Source organism: Perna viridis, chromosome 4 (genome assembly GCF_037379345.1).
Source record: "Perna viridis isolate PV_CMFRI_1.1 ecotype Kerala chromosome 4, ASM3737934v1, whole genome shotgun sequence".
Taxonomy (NCBI): Eukaryota; Metazoa; Mollusca; class Bivalvia; order Mytilida; family Mytilidae; genus Perna; species Perna viridis.
Window position 1 is genome coordinate 1,441,780 of NC_142448.1, and position 24,644 is coordinate 1,466,423.

At 32.6% G+C, this 24,644-nt stretch overlaps 1 protein-coding gene and 1 long non-coding RNA gene across 5 annotated transcripts in view; one reads left to right on the forward strand and one right to left on the reverse strand.

The window, feature by feature from the left end:
- LOC148618390 (UBX domain-containing protein 8-like) overlaps positions 1-24,644 on the reverse strand; it is a 48,125-nt gene that overhangs the window by 22,991 nt on the left and 490 nt on the right. For 2 of the 4 annotated variants that reach the window (XM_088577271.1, XM_088577273.1), the window contains exons 2-6: positions 23,364-23,456; positions 21,076-21,152; positions 20,660-20,779; positions 19,783-19,914; positions 19,129-19,245 (exon numbers count right to left, since the gene is read on the reverse strand). In XM_088577271.1, the coding sequence (XP_088433397.1) occupies positions 19,129-19,245; positions 19,783-19,914; positions 20,660-20,779; positions 21,076-21,152; positions 23,364-23,456 (539 nt within the window). Of the gene's footprint in view, positions 1-19,128; positions 19,246-19,782; positions 19,915-20,659; positions 20,780-21,075; positions 21,153-23,363; positions 23,484-24,644 lie in introns of all 4 variants that reach the window. The other 2 variants (XM_088577270.1, XM_088577272.1) reach the window with 2 other exon arrangements.
- Positions 5,795-24,357, forward strand: LOC148618391 (uncharacterized). Its single transcript, XR_015921367.1, has 4 exons — positions 5,795-5,857; positions 9,051-9,230; positions 10,226-10,586; positions 23,880-24,357. It is a non-coding gene; the product is annotated as an uncharacterized LOC148618391 (long non-coding RNA).

Genomic DNA, 24,644 nt, shown 5'->3' on the forward strand with positions numbered 1-24,644 from the left:
AAAAGATGTTTTCCTTAACCTTAAAGGCTACAAACTACTAATGTCACTTCCCATAGGCTCCAATGCTAATTTCACTATGTTCAATTAGTTATGGAGCTTCTACGTAAAGTTTAACCTGAAGAAGACTATACATCACCTAAAGACTCTAAGTTCACACTTGTGTAGATTTGATGTGCACTTTTTTCACAGCAACATAACACAAGTGCACTAAAACTTGTGTAGGACTATTTTTTGTGTATGTTCTCAAAGCTCATTGGTTGAATTAGTGGGGTAACCTAAATGATTATCTGATACAAGTTTCATGAAATGGCAAAAAACCTTTTATCAGTTATACAAATTTTTACCCCAAAAAATTTATTTCTTAAAGGGTTTGTGACTTTTGACCTACTAACTGTAAAATTAATACATGTCTTCCTTAACTCTATAATGATTGCCTGGCCAAGTTTCATGAAAATGCACAAGGAACCAATTTTACAACAGCAATAAAATGCAACCATCTTTGGCCAGAAGTAAGGAATACAGACAGAGAGCAGAATTATATCCCCAAATGGAAAGAAAAAAGGTGGTTTTTCTCTGTATAATTCTGTTTGCAGGGGGTATAAAAATGAAACTGAATTTCAACAGCTCAATGTTTCAAAAATTTTGCAAATAACAATTATATTACAATATTTATCTAATCAATACAAGACTATACCTTCAACTTATCACTGCACGCTTACAAATTAAACAAAGTTGGTAAAGTAATTTTCCTACCAAGTACCCAGGTACTGGAAAGGAAAGATGAATATGTGCCCTATTGAATACCTATCACTTTTTTAAGTTTAAATGTATTGTCATGTCCGTAAAAGAGATATCTAACATCTCACATCATCCAAGGTCATACAAGCTGTCCAATGTCCACCACACCATCACATCCAGTCTATCACTAGGGCATGCAGTGTCCAGCTCTGTCTAAGGTAACATGACATTGGTCAGTCCATTATCTTCAATGACATATATGGACTCCTGTCTTTTAACTGGGGCATCTTAAGTGCATTAACATTAAATCCACATGACAAGGCAGAGAACTTATACAACAATATTCTTAAGTTTGCCCACAAAATTAAATGTAAAGACAAACATTTTCCCCCTCAAATTCATACATTTACATTCCAAATTAAATCTAGCTAAGTATGGTACAATATAAGACTTGATAAACAATGTTTGTTTCTGACAATATAAAAGCACCCCACTTGATAAACAATGTTTGTGCCCGACAATTTTTTGGATAATTTTACCTTGGTGTACAAGGACACACAACAGATGATTACAAAGCCTGTCAAATCAATGGATGGAATAATAAAATTCAGTGAACAGATCTTTATTACTTTTATTCTTCTAACTTCACTGGTCTTTTGACTGATGAAAGTTGATGAACTGCATTTAATAGTATAGAAAACCCACAGGTTTAAAGAATTCATACCATATTAATTACATTACAAATAAATCAATGTGTTATTCATTTTTTAACTTTTTTAAAAATTAGTATGTTCCATGTAATAAAATATAACACATGGGACACCAATAATCAATAAGGTTATCATGTATGTACCAGCCTATAGCCTGGTTAAATATACCTATATTTAATTGTTTATTTGTACATAAATTTTCTGTTATTGCCCTTTTTGTTCCTATAAAAGTTTGATCCAAATATTTGATATTTATATTATCAGGAAGCAGCATGAAAAGACAACACTATTCTAGCTTTCCTAATGTCATTGTAACAGGTCAGGAGTTCTTCTATACAAGGACATTGTATACCTGTACACCTACAGGGGATGACCCGCAATGACCTACTAATTAATCCAATGGAATACCTGTACACCTACTGGGGATAACCCTGAATGATCTACCAATCAAGTCAATGGGATACCTGTACACCAACAGGGGATGACCTGGAATGACTTAACAATCAAGTCAATGATATACAGAAATACATCATTATTGCATGTTTACTTTAAGTTGTTCTCATGTGTTAAACTATAATTTTTAGGTACATTTCTAGTTTATACATCCACCTTACAACTATTGTCTCCTTTTTTACACGGAACATTAAACGTATTGCATAAAGTAGTATTTCCGTGAACTGATTGACCATCACTACACTATTTACTTAATAAGAAGTCTTAAAAGTCAGCATGCAACTCCATAGAAAATGCCCCATCAGGTAAATGCTTGAAAGAAAATACTAATGGCAAGATCCAATTTCCATATTTTTCTTAGCTGAGCATACCATCAATAGAATGTTATAAAACCAAAAATGTTTTCAAAATAAAGTGGACATAAAACTAAAACATATTTTGAAAACTTAAAGGTGTTTCATTATAATTTACACATGGTCCACTGTCAATACAATTATAGAAGTGGACAATAGTATATGAAGCAATGGATTATTTGATATACACAGAATCCTATTGTTTTGGTCTATGAGGTGTGACATTCTGGAGTAAGAATTCTAGTGGTCTTGATCTATGTAAGATATATTACTATCAATATGAAGTGGTATACATTTTACAGTAAGATATGCTAAACAGTAGGCCATGGTGCATTAAGGCATTCACGAAAATCTTATAACCGGTACATAAAAGGCACTTCCTACAATAACTACATGTATTTACATCACAACTTTAACTACATGTGTCAATACCAGTATTTAGTTCAATATATTCTTACCAGGTAAATATGTGGTATTCAATATTACTGTTTTATTTAAAGAATGACATAACCAGACAATTATAATTATAAATAATAAACAGACAATAATAACTGTTGACATTTATAGAAACACTGCACATGATGTTCCAAGGAAGATATATTACAAAGTTTTCTTGTATTTGGTAAAACATTAAATTCAATACCCAACAAATCACTTTACTTAAACTTTTACACAGATAAATTAAATTCATGAGAACAATTTTTAAGAAGCAAGATTATGAAAACATTATTTCTTTCTAATTATAATAATTAGCACTAAATATACCAAGGAATAAAATTGTACAAATAGTTTGCTGAGCAAGTTATTCTCAAATCTAAGTCCAGTATATTATATTACAGTATATGCACCTGTTAATTAACCTTATCTTTTAGCCATGCCGGCATGACTAACCCCCTAAGTAAGGATTAGTTTAACAAATTTATTTTTGGTCATTTTCTAAATTCCAAAATAATTCCAAATTTAAACAATACCTTGTTTTAGAGAAAATAATGGAAATTAAAGGGAACAGAGATAATAATGGAAATTAAAGGGAAATTAAGGGAACCAGGAATCCGAGGGATATCTGAAGGGTACATTCAAGGATTAACAACAAGACAAGGAAATTTGACACACATAATGGAGAACATGAAATAACCAAAATAACACATAATTCACTCCACTAAAGCACGAGTCAGAGGTACTGGTATGGTAAGCATCAACTGCTTTTTTTAAAAACACTAGAGTTGCTCATTTGAATGTCAAGTCTAGGGTAGACAAAAGAGGAAAGGAAAACTATGACAAATCAGTTCTCATGGTGCAGATGGATACACCATAACAATCAATGAGTTCATGTTGATCTGTTTTAGTGATGACTGGTCTTGTACATCATAATCTTGTTCCAGAAGCCTAATTTTAAGAAGTCTATCATGGTATAAAATAGTTCTGCAAGCTCTGACAAAACTTGTTTATACAATTTTAGTATAATTAGTAGTTAAAATATGTGAAAATTTGCAACTTCAAACACATTTTGTAAAGCTCATGTTGCACATCAAATTGAGAACGTTGTGTTTATTTTATTTGCTATTCAGTAAAGAATATTTAGATATACATTGTAATATTCTACAGTGCCTTATTATCTCTTTATCATTGAAAATGCACTAAAATGTAACCAATTTTTGGAGCAATTTGGTTCTGTGATTCAATAGTCAACTTTTGTCGCAAAAAGTTCTTTTCTACATTTTTGAAATTCTATACATATGATCTTTACATGTTTTCTGATACCTACAATGAGCGATTTCACTTAAATTACTTATCAAAATGTATTGGGGTTGATTGATGCAAAATAGCAGAAAACTTTACCACTTTTCAATTAGGAAAGAATGATATTAAAAAAATACATTTCCATTAACGTATATTATAGCCATATACCCTCTGGGCCCATTAAAGTTAGAAAAATCCCTAGCCGTCCCCAGCACTATCACATTTATAAATCACTGCAATGAATTGAAGTAAACATACTCTCTAAGGGTGGAGACTGACTGATACTCAAAAACATGTATAGATAGACTTAATAGAAAATGTCAATATTGTTGTACTCTAGATAAAAATGAAGATGAAGTCCATTTCATTACAGAATGTACTCTTTATAAAAATGTTAGAAAAGAAATATATTCAGAAATCTCCTCAACATATAAAAACTTTAAGATATGAATGATGAACCAAAATTTCAGTGGCTTTTTGTTTTGCTCTGCAAATTTGACAATTCTAACATTGTTGGGAATTTTTCAGATCTTTATATGCTAATGTTATCTTCCCTATATCAATTTGATCTGATGGAGCAGTGTTCTCAGTCATGTTTAATTTGTAAATGTCTTATCCTCTGTAAAGAACCCATTAATTAAATTATATTCCAATCTATTCTATTTTAGACTGTTACTTATCTAATCATTAAGCTCTCTATATATATTCTGGGATGTATATCTGTTTAATATAATCTTCAATAAAATGTCATGTCATGTTAACACAGTTATAAAGATGAAAATTTCAATGTTTTTAAACCCATAAAATATGTATTTTACAGTTTTCTAGCATGAACCAATTAATATGTCAGCCATATTTGGCATATATATAATGGAAGATCAGTCATGTGCCATACATGAGAATCATATGATTATCAACATATATTTCAGGTTACATATGATTATTGCATGATTATAAGATACATGTAATCATGTGTTTTCACAAATATTTGTTTATCATGTTTTCAAGTGAAATTAACATATGAAAATCATATGATAATCACATGACTATCATATGTGAATTATTATATGATTATCATATGAATCAAGCCCCATATAATTATTATATGGAAAATATAATCATAGGAAAACATTGAAAGACTTTTTGCAACTACCAATAATTCAAACCAATAAAATATAAATCATATGCATTTAGGAATGAACCAGTTTATTAGGAATATGGGAATAATGTCTAGCACACACTGAAAGGGAGGTAAGCTTTGGCTAGGAATAGAACTTACAATTTCCCATGCTGGAGGGGAGTTCTTATTTGGCTTGGGATAGAACTCATAATTTCCAAGCTGGGGGGAGGTATGATTTGGCAGGGGATAGAACTCACACTTTCCAATACTAGAGGGTAGGTAAGATTTGGTAGAAGACAAACTCACACTTTTCCATGCTGAAGGGGAGGTATGATATGGCAGGAGATAGACCTTACAGATAAACTCACTGAAGAGGAGGTATGATTTAGCAGGTCATCTAGAGCCTACAAGCTCACAAACATCAGGGGAGGTATGATTTGGCAGGAGAAAGAACTCTGTACAGGATTGGATCAAGCACTAGATAATCACAAAAGTTTATTTTTACATATATTGATTTTAGAAAACATTTACAAGTTTTGCCTATGACAGTATTTTACCATGCAGTAGGTAATGAATTTAATCTAACAACTTACATGTACATAAAAAAGGGCTGAATAAATAAAGTTGTTATAAGATAAAAAATAATACCATATAATGCCCTGAAGATAACAACCCAGCTAACAGAACTGAAAGTAGGTTATCAGAAAACGCATCTTGTTAACATGATTATAATTCACTTCCAGGTTAGAATATGTAATGCAGCATAGATTGTATACACCTAGAAAACTTAAGATATTCTCCACATGTCTTATTTCAAAAAGGCCTTGAACAAGGACTGTTTTAAACCATTTAAATTTGAATAATTATCAAAGAAGTAAGGTCACAGAACTCCAGATCAGTTAATTTATTGCTGCTATTTACCTTGTACTTAATGTGTTCTGGGTAGAATGTTATACATATTATAAACAAGGGGAAGTCTTAACATGAAATTATTTAATGGCTTCTCAGTGATATCTAGCTACTGTTACTTCAAATGGTTGTCATTCCACTAAATCATGGACAGATCCCACACACATGTCAGTCAGGGAATAAAAAGGGGGATCTCAGTTACTGATTATATTCAACCAGCTGAGGCTGTGAGGAACAAGGGGAGACTGATACCTATGACATGAACTTGTTACATGAAAGCTCCTGTGGCTGTGACATAGAAGGGGACAGTCAATGTTAGTGGCTTAAACTGTTCACTAACTGTATTTTTGTGTATTGATCATAGTAATTAACAGAAAGACTATTCTCAGTAAATCTGACAAAAACTGAAAAAAACCAATTTCTGCCTAAAAAAACAACTACAATGTGAAAGATATTTTCAAAAAAATATATGTAAAAGCCCATGTAACACAAAATAAAGTTAAGATGAGAGAGGATAATGACCAGACTGTTGTACAACAAAAATATATCATAACAGATTTTTTACACAATAAATAGCCAACATGTTCAATACTATTACATGTATCAGAAAATAAATTTTATTTCACAGATGAATACCTGTCATATTTTTTTCAAGTCTATATAAAATCAGTCATAATTTTTTTTGTGTCTCTACAAATACCTGTTGATAATTAAAACCCACATGTGTCATTGCATCTAATGAAATGTAAACATGTATAATTGTAATGTTTTGTTGGTTAATAGACAACTTTAATGAAGAAAACATTACAACATACAATACACATAATGATAATTCTCAGTCATTGACTGGTAGATCTGAATACCTGTTTTACACAATCAAGTTCTTTTAGTAATATGTAAATTCAAAAAACTTTCGGTAATGCAAATCACTAAATTGCTGACATATAAAAGGTTTTTTTAAGCATATACAAGGATGAATAAACTTTCTGATCAATCAAGAGTGAACATCACTTAATATATCTTCAAGCTCTAACAAACACCTGGAATGGATTACACAGATACAAAAGAAGGACAATAACTCCTTCATAACTAGTTCACTTTGTATGAACATTTGCAGGAGGTTTACCCTAAAAATCAACATTCTATTTTGAATAGCTATCTACAACAGTTGAATCTGTAATTAGAAAAAAAGTTTCATGAAAATTGGATGAATGGTTTTTGCCACATTTAAATGATGGATTTTCATACAGACAGTGATATACTATTATACATCCTGTCCGAAAAAATAGACATAGAAAAAAGTACATAAAACTTAAAAATTGATGTAATTTCAAGGCCCAAAACTCATCATACACAATCAAGGTCTCACTAACCACTTCCGGGTCGAATGGTCAACCCTCTCCACCACCCACCCCCCCCCCCCCCCCCAATGTAAAACAAAACACACTGAACCTAAATCTGTGAATTGTAAGTGCATCATTTGTGTGTTTTCTGATCAAAAGTAGTAAAAATTAGTAGCTGAGAATGTGTACTTTAAAATCATATTTGTAATTTACTACAAAAGTGTATGAATATTGTTTACATGTGTGAGACCCAACCTGCATAAAATTTGAACTTAAACTGTTACTCATCTAAATATAGCAACATACCAAATATCAAGTCAATATTTTAATGTTGATCAAAAATATAAAGGCAACTGAAAATTTGATCAAAAGTTAAAAGGCCATAACAGCAAAAAGTCACTGACTAGAACTAAATATCAAGTCAAAATCTCAAAGGACCAACCACTGACTGATGTATAGACAGTTTCCTTAAAAGAGTTGGGTTTGTGACAGGACAAGGGCAAATCAGAAGCGAAGTAGGGCAAGAACATTTTATTGGGGAAATATTTGTGAAAAGCGAAGATTTCATAGAAATAAATTTTCTCCAAATTATAGGGTGGGCACATGCCATGTGCATTCTATGAACCATGAAGTGTCTACCTACATCTATATTTAAGATATACCATTAAAAGTAATGTTACAGATTTATACCACAAGGATTAATCACTTACAGTTCTGATGAACTGTCATGAACTATTTACTTTAACTAGTGAGGACATGTTAAGGGGATCCAAGATTTCAGTTTGGGGTGGGAAACAGGAAATACTTTTAGCAACCAACTGACCATTATTTTTGATACTTCAGCATACTGGAAAAGATCCAATTCCTGACTTGGCATAATAATGTGTCAAATTTACATCATTAAATGGTACTGAACTGTGGGTCATTTTCATCATCCCTAGACACTTTGTGGTACATATTTCAAAAGATCCATACACTTATACTCAAGCTATTGTTTAGTCAGGAAAAGGTTGCCTCAAATTTAATTGGGGGAGGGGGTGGGGGTTGTGGTCAAAAAGGGAACAGAAACAAGTTGGTTCTTAATGGCCAGACAATAACTAAAGTAAATAAATAGAAGTTGAATTGCTCACCTGGCTCACCTGGCTTTATAACAATGTATTAAGTTAATCAAACATCCATTTTTTGTAAAAAGCGCCCATGTTTTTTCTTGTGTATAAAAAAACATGGGCGCTTTTTCTTTGATCCCTGAAGACCTTTGAAGGCTTTATAATAAGGATCATTTCAGCATTGAAAGAGTTTTGCTAAACCTAACGGTTTTGAGATATATGCGAAAAACTACTGTCTGACCTTTATGTTCTATTTTTAGTAACGGCGGCCATGTTTTTCGACAAATCAAAAATCCCCGAATCAGTTTTATGAAGGATATCCCAAGAAACATTCCCACCAAGTTTGGTTTCAATTGGTCAGAGGAGAAAATTTTTGAAAGAAATAACATTAAAAATAGCAAAAATTGTTGAAAAAGGGCAATAACTCCAACATGGCTTAGTTTTATTAAAACTAAAACTTAATCAAAGATAGATATCATCATGCTGAACACTTTTACCCATGTCAGAATTAGCTAAACCTACTGATTTTGGAGACATATTTGAAAAACTACTGTCTGACCCCTATGTTCTATTTTCAGTAACGGTGGCTATGTTTTTCGACGAATCAAAAATCCCCACATCAGTTCTATGCAGGATACCCCAAGGAACATTAGAAGAGAAGAGTTTTGTACAATTGCTAACGATGACAACGGATGACTACGACAGACGACAACGACGGACGCCAAGTGATGGCAATAGCTCACATGACCTTTGTCCAGGTGAGCTAAAAAGGGAATAAACTCTTAACTTAACTCAACAGATTTACATGAAAACTTGACCACAGACAGATTTCATCATTCTGAACAATTTTACCCCATGTCAGAATTTGGCTAAATCTTAAAATTTTGGAGATATATGCAAAATGCTGTCAGACCACTATGTTCTATTCTTAGTAATGGCAGCCATGTTTTTTGTCAGATCAGTTCTATGTATAATACTCTAGGGAACATTAATATCATAGTTCTAATTGGTCAAGAAGTGTCAGGGAAGAAGAGTTTTGAAAATACCAGTAATAAGGAGAACTAAAAATTGATATCTTTTAAATTGTATCATATGACAACAAGAAGGCAGGGAACGATTTTAGGAGGTTGTGACTTAAACTCTATGGGAACAAGAGGAGCTAAAGAGCCTAAATTGCTCACCTGGCTTGATTAGCTACATTGTATGTTTTTTCAAGGATAAAAAATCACAACACTCATACCTAAGGAACACATATATCAACTTTCATCAAATTCTGTCCAATAGTTTGTTTCATAATTTTTGAAAGAAATAACATTGGAAATAAAAAAAATGTCCAAAAAGGGCAATAACTCCAACAAGGTTTAACTGATTTTCACTAAGGCTGACCAGAGATAGATTTCGTCGTGCTGAATACTTTATCCCCGTCAGAATTTAGCTGAACATAAGGGTATTGGAAATATATGCGAAAAACTGCTGCCTGACCCCTATGTCTTATTTTTAGTAATGGCAGCCATGTTTGTCAATGGATAAACAATCCCCTCATCTATTCTAGGCAGAATACCCGAAGGAACTTCTATTCCAAGTTTGGTTCTAATTTGTTCAGTAAAGTAATGTCAGAGGAATAGAATTTTGAAAGTAGTAATGTTCAAAAAAGCTAAAAAATGGCAATAACTCAAACACGAGTGAATAGATTTTCACAAAAATTTGACCACAGATAGAGCTCACCATGCTGAATTTTATGTTCTATTTTTAGTGATGGCACCCATGTTTACGGTAACATCAGTTCTTAGCAGAATATCCTAAGGAACATTCATACCAATTTGTATTCTAATTGGTCAGAGGAGGATAGTTTTGTTAAAGCCAACAACAGAAACAATGACAGATTACAAACGACAGATGTCAAGTGATGGCAATAGCTCTTATCAACATTTGGAGCAAAACATTTTCTTCATGTCTGAACAGTAACTAAAACAAAGGAAGGTTAGGATTGATTTTGAAGGTTGTGACACCATTTACTGTCGACAATGAAATTGAAATTTATTATACTACTACTTTTAAATGACAGTGTGCCATAAACAATTCTGCAGAATTTGGATTGATCAGAAAACAGCAAAGTAAGTTTATTCATTTCACAGATATGTTTGATAAAAGTATTTATAGCTGCTCAATACATTTTGCTAATAGTTTGAAATTTTATTTCATCATTAGGTATTATGTATCTGTAATTTTCTTAATAAGTTCTCATTATACACCCACAAAGTGGTTCACTATCATTGGGCGCAAACCATACATAAGGTTTTAAATTACTGATACTTAAACAGTCAGGTTGAAATCCCTAAAAACTTTTATTTTCCACACAACATTTTCATTCCTATCATGAAGAACCTACCAACACACCATAAGTAAACTATCATGCTCTCAGCATTCCTATCGTGTAGAACCTACCAACATACCATTAGTACACTATCATACTTTCAGCATTCCCATCTTGCAGAACCTGCCAACATACCATAAGTACACTATCATGCTCTCTGCATTCCCATCTTGCAGAACCTACCAACATACCATAAGTACAGTATCATGCTCTCAGCATTCCTGTCTTGTAGAACCTACCAACATACCATAAGTACACTATCATGCTCTCAGCATTCCTATCTTGCAGAACCTACCAACATACCATTAGTACACTATCATGCTTTCAGCATCCCTGTCTTGTAGAACCTACCAACTTACCATAAGTACACTATCATGCTCTCAGCATTCCTATCTTGTAGAACCTACCAACATACCATTAGTACACTATCATGCTCTCAGCATTCCCATCATGTAAAACCTACCAACATACCATTGGTACACTATCATGCTCTTAACATTCCTATTGTGTAAAACCTACCAACATACCATTAGTACACTATCATGATCTCAATAATCCTATTGAGTAAAACCTACCAACATACCATTAGTACACTATCATGCTCTCAACATTCCTATTGTGTAAAACCTACCAACATACCATTAGTACACTATCACGCTCTCAACATTCCTATCATGTAGAACCTGCTAACATACCATTAGTACACTATCATGCTTTCAGCATTCCTATCGTGTAAAACCTGCTAACATACCATTAGTACACTACCATGCTTTCAGCATTCCTGTCGTGTAAAACCTGCTAACATACCATTAGTACACTACCATGCTCTCAGCATTCCTATCATGTAGAACCTGCTAACATACCATTAGTACACTATCATGCACTCAGCATTCCCATCGTGGAGAACCTACCAACATACCATTAGTACACTATCATGCTCTCAGCATTCCCATCATGTAAAACCTACCAACATACCATTGGTACACTATCATGCTCTTAACATTCCTATTGTGTAAAACCTACCAACATACCATTAGTACACTATCATGATCTCAATAATCCTATTGAGTAAAACCTACCAACATACCATTAGTACACTATCATGCTCTCAACATTCCTATTGTGTAAAACCTACCAACATACCATTAGTACACTATCACGCTCTCAACATTCCTATCATGTAGAACCTGCTAACATACCATTAGTACACTATCATGCTTTCAGCATTCCTATCGTGTAAAACCTGCTAACATACCATTAGTACACTACCATGCTTTCAGCATTCCTGTCGTGTAAAACCTGCTAACATACCATTAGTACACTACCATGCTCTCAGCATTCCTATCATGTAGAACCTGCTAACATACCATTAGTACACTATCATGCACTCAGCATTCCCATCGTGGAGAACCTACCAACATACCATTAGTACACTATCATGCACTCAGCATTCCCATCATGTAAAACCTACCAACATACCATTAGTACACTATCAGGCACTCAGCATTCCCATCATGGAGAACCTACCAACATACCATTAGTACACTATCATGCACTCAGCATTCCCATCGTGGAGAACCTACCAACATACCATTAGTACACTATCATGCTCTCAACATTCCTATTGTGTAAAACCTGCCAACATACCATTAGTACACTATCATGCACTCAGCATTCCTATCTTGCAGAACCTACCAACATACCATTAGTACACTATCATGCACTCAGCATTCCCATCGTGTAAAACCTGCCAACATACCATTAGTACACTATCATGCTCTCAACATTCCTATTGTGTAAAACCTGCCAACATACCATTAGTACACTATCATGCACTCAGCATTCCCATCATGTAAAACCAACATACCATAAGTACTTTCTTTTGAACAAGAGAGTTCAGACTTCAAACTTTTTGACATACCATCATTAATTCCAGGATTTGCTTCCTATAAATGCCCTCAGGATCAGTAATATTTGAGCTTGACATTTCTTTCTTCTTTTCATCATGTCTAATTCTTTCTCATTACAATATGAAGACCTTCTTGTATTTCTTCTGATTATTATTATCTTTTGATTAAATTGTATCTCAACAAGATTTTGACCATCTATTGCAATGTCAGACAAGACTTCTCCTGTGAGACAAGATCATTTGTACATGAAAAGTTATCCGCCTGGCAGCAGAAAATATAATTTGATAAAAAAATCTTAACTTGACATACGTACAAAAAAGGAGCAGAAAGCTCCAAATTGTCCAGAAACAGAGGGCAGTACTATTTGACAATGTTTCGAAAAGATTTGAGGTTTCCCTGGTTACATGATTTCGCAACTTTAAATGAATCTATTAGCTTGGTCACTACAACTACAAAACTGTATGTTGTACAGTAATGAAAAACCACTTTGTTCCAATATTGTTGTGCTTACTGACACAACAGAGCTAATGACTACTCTCACAAGTAAACAATATTCATACACTTTTCTAATGAATTACAAATATGATTTAATAGCACACATTCTCAATTTTATTTTGACCACTTCTGATCAACAAATATACAGATCATCCATTTACAATGCATAGATCTAGGTTTAGTCTTAATAAGTACTACGTAGATGGAAGGCCATTTGGCCTGGAAGTGGCACTGAGACCTTTGTTTTGGATACTTTATAATTACTTCCCTTTGAATTTTTTATGTTAATGAAAACAATCATTTAGTTTCTGTCTTAAAGGGTGTGTAAGCCTCATTCTAGTTTCATTTTCGTGACAAGAATATCTTATGGACAACATATTGAAATCGGAAGACTTGTCTGCATTTTATTGTTTACTACCCAGACCTCGAAGTGCTGAATTACAATGCAAAATCTTCTATTGTATGCTTTTTCTTAATATTTTTATCTTATGGAATTAGATATTTATCATTTTTACATGAAAATATGTTATACTTTTATATACTAAATCAAACGCTCTGAATGCTAGACTAAGGCTCATCTTGTGAAACCACGAGGTTACATGACAAGACTTACAAACTCTATTGATTGTTTTGATGAAATTGACAACCAAAAATATTTCCTTACTTTACCATTTAGAATATATGCAAGAGATAAGTCAACTTATTGTCACTGAACCTACTTAGACATAGTGTGGTTATTGGTATTTAGATTAGGAATGGATGGTAAAGTCCTTTCATTTGTTCTTGAACAATTGACATTTTTAATTTGTATTTATAATTATTTTCTTTTTTATCTTTATAATGTGACTATTTTTCAGTTTTTCAAAATAATAATAAAAAAAAATAATGACTAGAACTTCATTTTTAAGAGGCTCCCAGGAGCTTACCTTGCTCCTCTGGTTAAATTTTTGCTTTTCAAGGGCAATGACTCTAACAATGAGTCATCCGACAATTTTGACTCAAGAAGACTTTGGTAAGACTTATCATAAGGATCATTTCATCAACTGAAAGTTTCTAGGAAAAATGTAGAATCGCACATCTTGCAAACCATGCCCTATTAACTAAGTAAGTAAAGGTATCATTCATTGTTACCATGTTGCTGAAAAAGAGCATCTACTGATGAATACTGTAAGTTCAACTGAGTACCCAAGGCACTGTAAAATTGGAACAAATTTGGACAGGAGTCCCCCATGCCCTGTTATCACACTGGGTATGAGGGTGCATTAGCCCACAATGCATTTGCTGAAAAAGAACATAAAATATAGTTAAATCATGACTATACAACATTTTCATCATCACTTCAACTAAGAAGACCATGTTTACTATATAAACCAAATATCGCTGAAATTAATACAAGTGTACAAATTAGTAGGAAAATGGTAGCCATTTTAAAAATGGTCACCCAGAACAAATTTTCGTCATCACCATTCAACTTGGAATATCATGCTTCCTGAAGAAACCAAAAATCATTGGAATCCAAGCCACTAGTAAAAGTGGTTGTCAACTGGGAGCCATTTTGAAAATCGTCCCCTAACTCAAAATTTCAATACTGCCAGTCAACTCAGAATATCATGTCTATCTTATGAGTAGCTTTCATTCTTCTATAGTTGAGGAAAAAATAGTAAAAAATGTTCTATTTTTAGTAATGACGGCCATATTTTTTAAATGTTGAACAATATTAAACAATCAGTTTGTGCAGAATACCCTCAGGAATAAATATTAAATTTTATTGCATGGTTTCAGAGAAGAAGATTTTCAAAGTTGTAGATGTGAAAAACAACAACAAAATCTGCTTCAGTGGCCACAACTCGAGTGACAAATCATTTTGAAAATTTCGGCATGGGTCCATCTTCTGATGGTGAACATTATTACTTAGTCAGAATTTTTTTATTTCCACTGTTTTTAAGTTATATGCAAAAAACAGTATTTTGACCCCTATGTTTTATTTTCAGTAACAGAGGCCATGTTTTTTAACATTTCAAAAAAAAATTTCAAACAATCAGTTTGTGCAGGATCCCCTTAAGAATGCCAAATTTCATTCTAATTGGTCAAGCAGTTCCAAAGGAGACGATGACTGAAAAAAGCTAACAATGACAGATGACGATGGACAACAGATACAAAGTGATAACAATGGCTCACACAGCCTTTAGGCCAGGTGAGCAAAAAATGTCCTTTTTCAACTTTAAAGGGGAAAGACTCTAACAAGGAGACATCCAACAACTTTGATCCCCTGCATGCCTTATAATAATGATCAATTTGGCAATTGAAAGAATTTAGCTAAAATTAACAGTTTTGGAGATGTATGTGGAATACTTCTGTCAGATCCCTATATTCTATTTTTAGTAATGAAATGGCAGCCATGTTTTCGACGTATTAAAAAAAACCACATCAGTTCTATGCAAAATAACCTAAGGAACATTCATACCAAATTTGGTTCCAATTTGTCAACTAATGTCAGAGAAGATTTAAAAAAACATTAAAAAGAGCAAAAATAACACCAAAAATGGGCAAAAATAACACCAAAAAGGGACAAAAAAAAAGACAGATCAAATTAAAACTTGAATATGAATAGATTTCATTAAGATGAACACTTTTACCTGTAACAGAATTTGGCTAGACCTTATGGTTTTGGAGATATATGTAAGAAACTACTGTCTGACCCCTATGTTCTACTTTAAGTAATGGCGGTCATGTTTTTCGACAGATCAAAAATCCCCAAAACTATGCAGAAAACCCAAAAGAACATTTAAACCTAGTTTGGTTCTCATTGGTTCACTAGTTTCAGAGGAGAAGAGTTTTGAAAAATTGTTAATGATGGCGACGGAAGATGATGGACGAGGATGCCAAGTGATGGAATTAGCTCACATGGCCTATGAACAGCTGAGCTAAAAAATGATATTGTGTAACAGAGACCAAGTACAAATCCAAATACCTAATACGAAAATATTCAGCTCTGTGGAAGCAATCAATATTCTTAAGATCATATTTTTACACAGTCAAAGTCCTGTTCATCACATATTTTGAACCTGGCTGAACTAAAAATTGAACTGAATTGGGTCTTGCTCATTGAAGTCTGTGGGCAAAAGCTTGAAGTAAGTGTGGGCAAAAGCTTGAAGTAAGTGAGGGACAATGCAGTGCTTACCTCACTGGAGTTCTTAGGATCATACTATAGTGTCAGTCTGATGGAGGTACAAATATAATTTTATAGCGCCCTCCACATTGGAGATACACATATTATATCCTTGTGTCCTCTTCATTGGATGTTATATCATGGAAATTCTAGTTTTGGTACATACTTTTTGTAATTTCTTAACAGATTGGCCACAACTTTTCAAATCAATAATAAAATTCTACTCTAATGGAAATTTCAAAGTCTCATTGCCTTCCATCTAAACAAAACATTAACAAGGGAAATAACTTTATTATGAACTAAACATAACTGATCTATCCTTTATATTAAATCTGAAGATTAAAGCACAAAATTTGAACCTTTTTTTTATCTTAAGAGTATACCAAACAGTTTTAAGTTGATATATATTGACCTGTTACGATCTAAATTTGTTTTGGGTCAAAATTTGTACATATTATTTATTTAATCAGGCAAAATATGGGCCATTCTAGGTCAAAATTCAAGATGTTTTATCTTCTAACAACAAGGAAAAGAGACATATATTCTGACATTGTATTCTACATATTACAGTGTCAGAATATGTGTCATACTCTTTAAACTACTACAAATGTTATAAATAGGTGTAATGGTAAAAGGGGAGGACATGAACTAAAAAGATAAAGGTTGTATACAAACATATGAAATGAAGGCACATGAACACTAGATTCTGAAAATATTGTTTCATATGTCCTCCAAGCTTAAAAAAAAAGTTCAGCAACACATGGTAAAGAAATATTGAAAGAGTAATCAAGGGAACCAAGGCTATAGCAGTAATCAAAAGAATGTAATCCAGGGACAAAGACCAGACATGGAAAACAGACATACACAACAAAGAACATAGAGTAACTAAAGTCATACAAAGTAACGAAAGCAAATGAGCAACTCCGACTCCACTAAAAACTGGGAGCATGGACCAGGTGCACAGGTAGGGTAAGCATCCTCTGCTTTTCTAGAAACACCCACCGAGTTGCTCATAAAAAGTCAAGTCTGGCGTAGACGAAAGAGGAAAGGAAAACGATGACACGTTGAACAAATCTGTTTTCATGGCACATGAAACAGTAAGACTTTTACGACTTTACACTGAGTTTACATTAACTACAGAAGAAATACTGTTTATCAATATTTTTGGTTTTCATCATTTGGTCAACCCACAAACTCTAATTCCCTACAAAAAGTTAAATGTGAATTGTGTAAGAAGGAAACCTTTAGACCTAACAGACAGACTATATATATATGCATGGCTACATTTTCATGTTTGCTAAAAAACATCAGGCACACGACAGGAACATTTCTTATGGTATCAGCTAAAAAAGGAATCAAAGAAATAACTGCCCATTCAAAATATTGATTACGTGATATCCTACAAGTGAAACCATTACACTTATTCCAGACCCAGCAAAATATTGATTACATAATATCCTAAAAAGGGGACCATCACACTTACTCTAGACATAGCTAAATATTTATTACATGAAATCCTAAAAAGGGGACCATTACACTTACTCTAGACCCAGCAAAATACTGATTACATGAAATCCTAAAAAGGGGACCATTACACTTACTCAAGACCCAGCTAAATACTGATTACATGAAATCCTAAAAAGGGGACCATCACACTTACTCTAGACCCAGCAAAATACTGATTACATGAAATCCTAAAAAGGGGACCATCACACTTACTCTAGACCCAGCAAAATACTGATTACATGAAATCCTAAAAAGGGGACCATCACACTTACTCAAGACCCTGCTAAATACTGATTACATGAAATCCCAACAAAGAGGGACCATTCCTTTTACTCTAGACCCTGCTAAAAAATTGATTAAATGAAATTCTAAAAATGAGGGGCCATAAGACAGACATGACCTATAATAAAGACCTTTATATATGAGTACTTTATACTTTCTCATTGTTTACAATTCCTTATCCTTCATGTGTAATATAACAAATGTCAGTCATCTGTCTATCAACCTAAATCTTGACCTTTAGTGCAATAAGTTACTACTTGTACCAATGGATATGATATATATTTACAAGATTAGATCTATTTTGAGAAAAAAATATACAATTTGAGTTTATATAAGATCAAATAATTGTAATAGTGACAAAATGTGACCACATTGACAGGGATGTTTCTACCTCTCACACTAATAATGACTTAAAGCTCCAACTTGTGTTAACATGAAATAGTTAATAAAACTATGAGACAGACATACAGAAAGGGGTACAAAGATAAACCTAAATGGGCAGAGCATAAAAATAAGAAAGGGTACAAAGACGAACCTAAATGGGCAGAGCATTAAAAATAAGAAAGGGGTACAAAGATAAACCTAAATGGGGCAGAGCATTAAAAATAAGAAATAATATATAAAGGCTCCAACCTCTTTTCATATACATAAGCTCATAGATAAGTGAGTAATCCTCCTGGAACATCTATATATGCATTTATCACCAAAGTGATGAATTAGTATAAACATATTCAAGTTCCTTAGTCCATATATACAAATTTGAGTGTCTTGGTAAATGTATTTTCAAAGTGATCAGTTACACAATATATATACCAGTATCTAGGAATAAAGTCAATCCTAAGTCACCCAACATGTAACAGCTTGATTCATAGCTCATCTAAAATGATGAAGTGAATCTATGAGGACTCACAAACACTCACCTGTAAGGTACTTGATGAAGTGAATCTACGAGTATGATTTTGTCCTAATGGTGACCGAAGAGTTATCTCTATAGAGTCAGGGTTGGTTTTGTCTGGCTCATCTGGTAATACAATCTTCTGCAAATACATTATCATACACATAATTGTAGCATTGTATCATTTTTCAAACTCACTTGATTGTACTTACTGCAAGCTGAGGTACAAAAAAAATGTATATAAGTTCTGTGGTTTGTTTATTATGTGAAGTACAACTAACTTGAACTTCTCCTATTCTTCCTTTCCATTTTTTCCCTTTTATTAGCTTCTCTGTACTTTTTTTTTTGTTTTTGTTTTTGTCTCCTCCTGGCTTCTCTCTTCTGCTCTTGTCTGACTAAAAAAGATTACCTTGTTTCCTCCTACTTTCTCTCTCCTGCTCTTCTGTTCTTGTCTGACTACAAAATTTACTTTGTCTCCTCCTGGCTTCGCTCTCCTGTTCTTGTTTGACTAAATATGTTACCTTGTCTCCTCCTGCTTTCTCTCTCCTGCTCTTCTGCTCTTGTCTGACTACAAATTTTACTTTGTCTCCTCCTGGCTTCGCTCTCCTGCTCTTGTCTTACTACAAACCCTTCTTTGTCTTCTCCTAACTTCTCCCTCCTGCTCTTTTTTACTACAAACCTTTCTTTGTCTTCTCCTGGCTTCTCTCTCCTGCTCTTGTCTGGTTTGTTCTAACAATTCTTCATTAACGTTTTCCTGGAGTCTGTTTATCCTGCAGTCATTAATTTCCTCTGCTGACATTCTTATTTCTCCCTTAAAGTCAAAGCAACAAACAGTTTAAAAAAAATTTTGTCTTTTATGTAGTTTATAAAAGAAAAATCAAATCTTGAATATTTTAGTTCTTTTCAGCGCTCATTTTGGTTTTTTGTTTCTTTTTACTTTTAAAACCATGAACAACTATATATCATCACAATGGTATCCTTACAAAATGCCCCAGAGCAACACAATAAATGCAGAGCTATTTGGGAATATACAATGAACGTGGCACGTACTATAGAGGTAATATTTATCTGGATAAAACAGAGTTTGATATGCTCACCGACCACTGTGTCTATATTAATCTCCATGTGTTCATTCTGTCTTCCCACACTGTGTCATTCTGGTTCATTAAACAAGGATTCCCAGGATATCATAATCTTTATTTATTAGTATCCCTCCCTAAGTGACACTTTGAAATGATATCTGCTAGGAAAACTTATATTTTTTACATTGAGTTGAAAGGCATGAATAATTATATAAATTTAGTTTCATACGTCTGGATTTCTTAGGAACTGAACAATTTCCCTTGTTTTTACTGCCAAATCAGGCCTGCTGTGATACTGTTAAAATTCTATGTCTTACCTTCAAAACAAAAGGGCAAACTTCTGTGTCTGACTTTTGCCACATATTTCAACAGGAATATTTTAAATTACTTAAGCCACATTTAGTCTCAAAAGTATCAGGCTCTATGCAACCTTCTGTCAACAGCACAGAATCATAATTATGTATAACAACTTACCCCTAAGGCATCACCTTTTCCTTTCCAAGCAGGTCCTAGAAATCTATAATAGTCTTCTTCTTTCTGTTTTCTCTTGGCTTCTTCACGAGGTATTAATACCCTCTCTTTGTAATCTTCTGCCTGAACATAGATATTATGGTTAAAAGGTTTATTGTTGACAGTAATTTATTACATCCCAGATTTAATGAAAAATATTGAAATCAGATGATAACAAATCAAAATTTATAAACATAATTTTATTTATAATTATATAATATCAATGCCTTTTAAAATAATTGTTTCTTTCTTATCTATACACTCTGTTATGTAGTAATTATTTTGTATATCAGCACAATAATGGCGAAGTCTATATTACATTTTGACAGAATATGCAAGAATCTAAAATAGTAAAATATAATTACAGATGATGTACAAACCTTTAAAGTAAAATCTCTCTGGATTTTCTCAGTATAAGCTTTCTTCTGTATTGTTTTCTGCTCTACAAAACCTTGCTCTGTAATGTTATATTCTAACTCAGTTAATTACACACTAAGTGTAATGAGATCTGTCTACTTCAGTGTAAGAGTCAAGGATTGTCTTGTGTTTAGTATAATTCAATTTATACCAGATAAGAAGTGTGTTTTACAAAAAAAAATAAAATAAAATAAAAAGGGTTATTATTCTAATAATATAGAGAACCAAAGGAGATCTCCACATTTACAACAAAATGTTGATTTCACTGAGGATAGGAATATTTTATCCTACACTTCTTTGTTTCTATGAATTACTGTCTTTCACTTTCTGCACTCTCATCCTACCTACAACTCCCCCCCACCCCAATTTTGCACCAAAAGGGTTTCCACAGTAAAAAAAATAAACTAAAATAAAATATTGCTTCCTAAGTAACAATAACAGATAAGTTATACATGTATCAATTTATATTGATAAATTATACATGTATCAATTTATATTGATAAATTATACATGTATCAGTTTATATTCATCAGTTATACATGTATCAGTTTTTAATTGACAAGTTATATATGTATCAGTTTATATTGATAAGTTATGCATGTATAAGTTTATAGTGATAAGAAAGTGGTTTATCATTATTTAACCAGTGTAAACCAAAACATCAGGACCAACTGAATATCCTAATTCAGTATCCATCTGCACTATGAAAACTGATTCGTTCAACGTGTCCTAGTTTTCCTTTCCTCTTTCGACTACCCCGAACTTGACTTTTTATGAGCAACTTGGCGGGTATTTCTAGAAAAGCAGAGGATGCTTACCCTACTGGTGCACCTGGTCCATGCTCCCAGTTTTTAGTGGAGTCCAAGTTGCTCATTTGCTTTTGTTACTTTGTATGTATGATTTTAGTTACTTTATGTTCTTTGTTGTGTATGTCTGTTTTCCATGTCTGGTCTTTGTCCCTGGATTACATTCTTTTGATTATCGCTATAACCTTGAATCCCTTGATTACTCTTTCTGTAGTATAAAGTTCTACATGACTAAACACATCACTATCTAATTAGTAACAAAGAAATTAATGTAGTAAATATCAACTATATTGCTAAAACTGGTCTTAATACAAGAAATCTTATATAAAGGAGTTATTATGGCTTTGTCCTGTCATGTAATGTATTGTCAAAAAGGATTAGGACCTTTAATCCCCTCTCCTAGAATAAAACGTAATACGTGTATATAGATAATACTCAAATGTTAAGCAGTAAATTTACTGCTTTCCTCTTCAACAATGTCTTATATGCTTGTGGATATTCTGATTTTTTGCTACATATTTATGATAATCATGTTTCACTTATCTGCCATATTTTTCATTTATTGAAATTGAGCCTTGTTTACTTTTTATTTGTTCATTACATCAATCTGATGTGCTTTACACTCCATTACATTTTTATAAGATCTACTAACCTTTTGGTTAAATTAAACTTGGGTTTGGTCATTCTATATTTTACTCTTGTCAATATTGTTTTCAAATGGTATTCATACTCAGGGTTTAGAACTAAGGGGGTTAGATACCAGAGTGAGAGTTGCTAACATAAAATATTTATTTTGATATTTTGACATTTTTGTGACTTTTAGAGTTTGCAGGTTATCTCAAGATGTTCATTCTTATTTTACTTTTTGTGATTTCTTCCCAAATTTAATTATTGCAAGATGTTTTAGATACATTATTGATTTATGTTGTATCAACTGTGATTAACATTATACTTCAATTTGATTTAGAATTGCTCTACATGTACATGTATTAGAAAGGAAACAATAAGAATTAAAGCTGTTTACAATATGTAGCTTAAATCTGCTTCATGTTTAATTTTTATTACTGAATGTGAATCCAGCAAAAATTTTACCTAAAAATCAAATAAATATTAAGGATTCTTATGACTGCTGGCAATCCATTTTTTTTTTTATTAAACTGAAGTGAGTGTTCAGTTAAGTCTTCATGTACATAAATAATTGAAGAATTGTAAAATCTCACTATTACTCTATCAATCTTTAAGCCAAAGTTGAGAAATTGACATTGTGACCATGGGTGAAATATATCTAGTATAAATAATTACTCAGTATCAAGCACTACAAATCCATACCAAACCTTAGAATTTTTACCAAATGCATGATGAAAGAAAGTCATAGTTTATTTCATATGATAATACTGTTTTATCAAAAATCTTCAATATAGATAAATATGTAAATTACATTGTACCTGAAGAACGATATCCAAAAATAATTTTCTTAAGTCTTTTTCCTAGAAATTGTATGACAAATGTGAGTAAGGCTAAAACCAGTAATCCTTTCACTGCAATAATAACTAATGTCAATGGTTCTGTAATACAATAAAGAAGATTATAAATAAAAAATATAATGAAGTAATACATTAAAGTAGATTATAAAAAAAAATATAATGGAGTAAGTATCATTACTGTATAAAATCTATATTGTATTCAAGATCCTTTTGTAAGAGGAATACATGTTGCTCCAGATTGCAGATCCAGGACACAAGTTGGGGTGGTCCCAAATCAACAGGTTTTAAAATTCTTGAACTTAAGACAACACCATGCATGCAAGCAGTTTGTTTATGTTGCCATCATGTACATGTAATAAAGTAGACAATTTATGAGAAACTTTCTTTTTCATGAAAGACATAATCTTTAATACTAATACAAACAGTTATTTTGTTCTGTATTATTTTTGAGAGTTTTTTTTTATATTTCTATGACAGATAAAGACTAATTTCCATTGTTTATTAACTGTACATTGAGAAAGGTCACCTTGAAAAAAAATTGAGGTTGAGACAAAGGGGATGTTCCAGTGCACCATTAGACCACCCCCATTCTGAACCATCTGAGACTGAGGTTAATATTTAACAATATTTTTTAAACCTGATTAATCTTAGAATTTTTTTTTCAAAATAGTTATATTATCTTTAGGGATTTATTTTTATTTGGCTTGGTTGCCTCCCTGCAAGGCATAAATGTCAGATTTAAAAAAAAAACCAAAAAAAAAACCAGGAAACCGCTTGTTTATCTGGTCTAACAAGTCTAACATTCTGACAGCAAGACACAAAAATCTGCTCAGACCAGCATACTACTATTGAAATAATTCAAATTAATATACTTCCTTTTGAACTTGTTCTCTGGTCATATACTGGTACTGGTTTAGGTAATAAATTTCATATATTTTACTAATTTATAGTTATCTGTTATGGTGAATGGAATAAAAATAATGGGTAATACAAATTCAAATACTTTTGTTACCTTATCACAGGACCTTTGAAGGCATATCGAATCACAAACATAAAGCATACACCCAAACATAGCAAACAAGGACATACACAACCTTTCATACCTGATTTGTGTTGATTTGACATATAGTGACGTATAATTTTAGAAAGAGAGAAAAAAATGAAATAATATTACAGTAAGAGCCATTCAAGATACATGTACATATGATTTATATAAAGTGTTAACCAAGCATTTTTGCACTT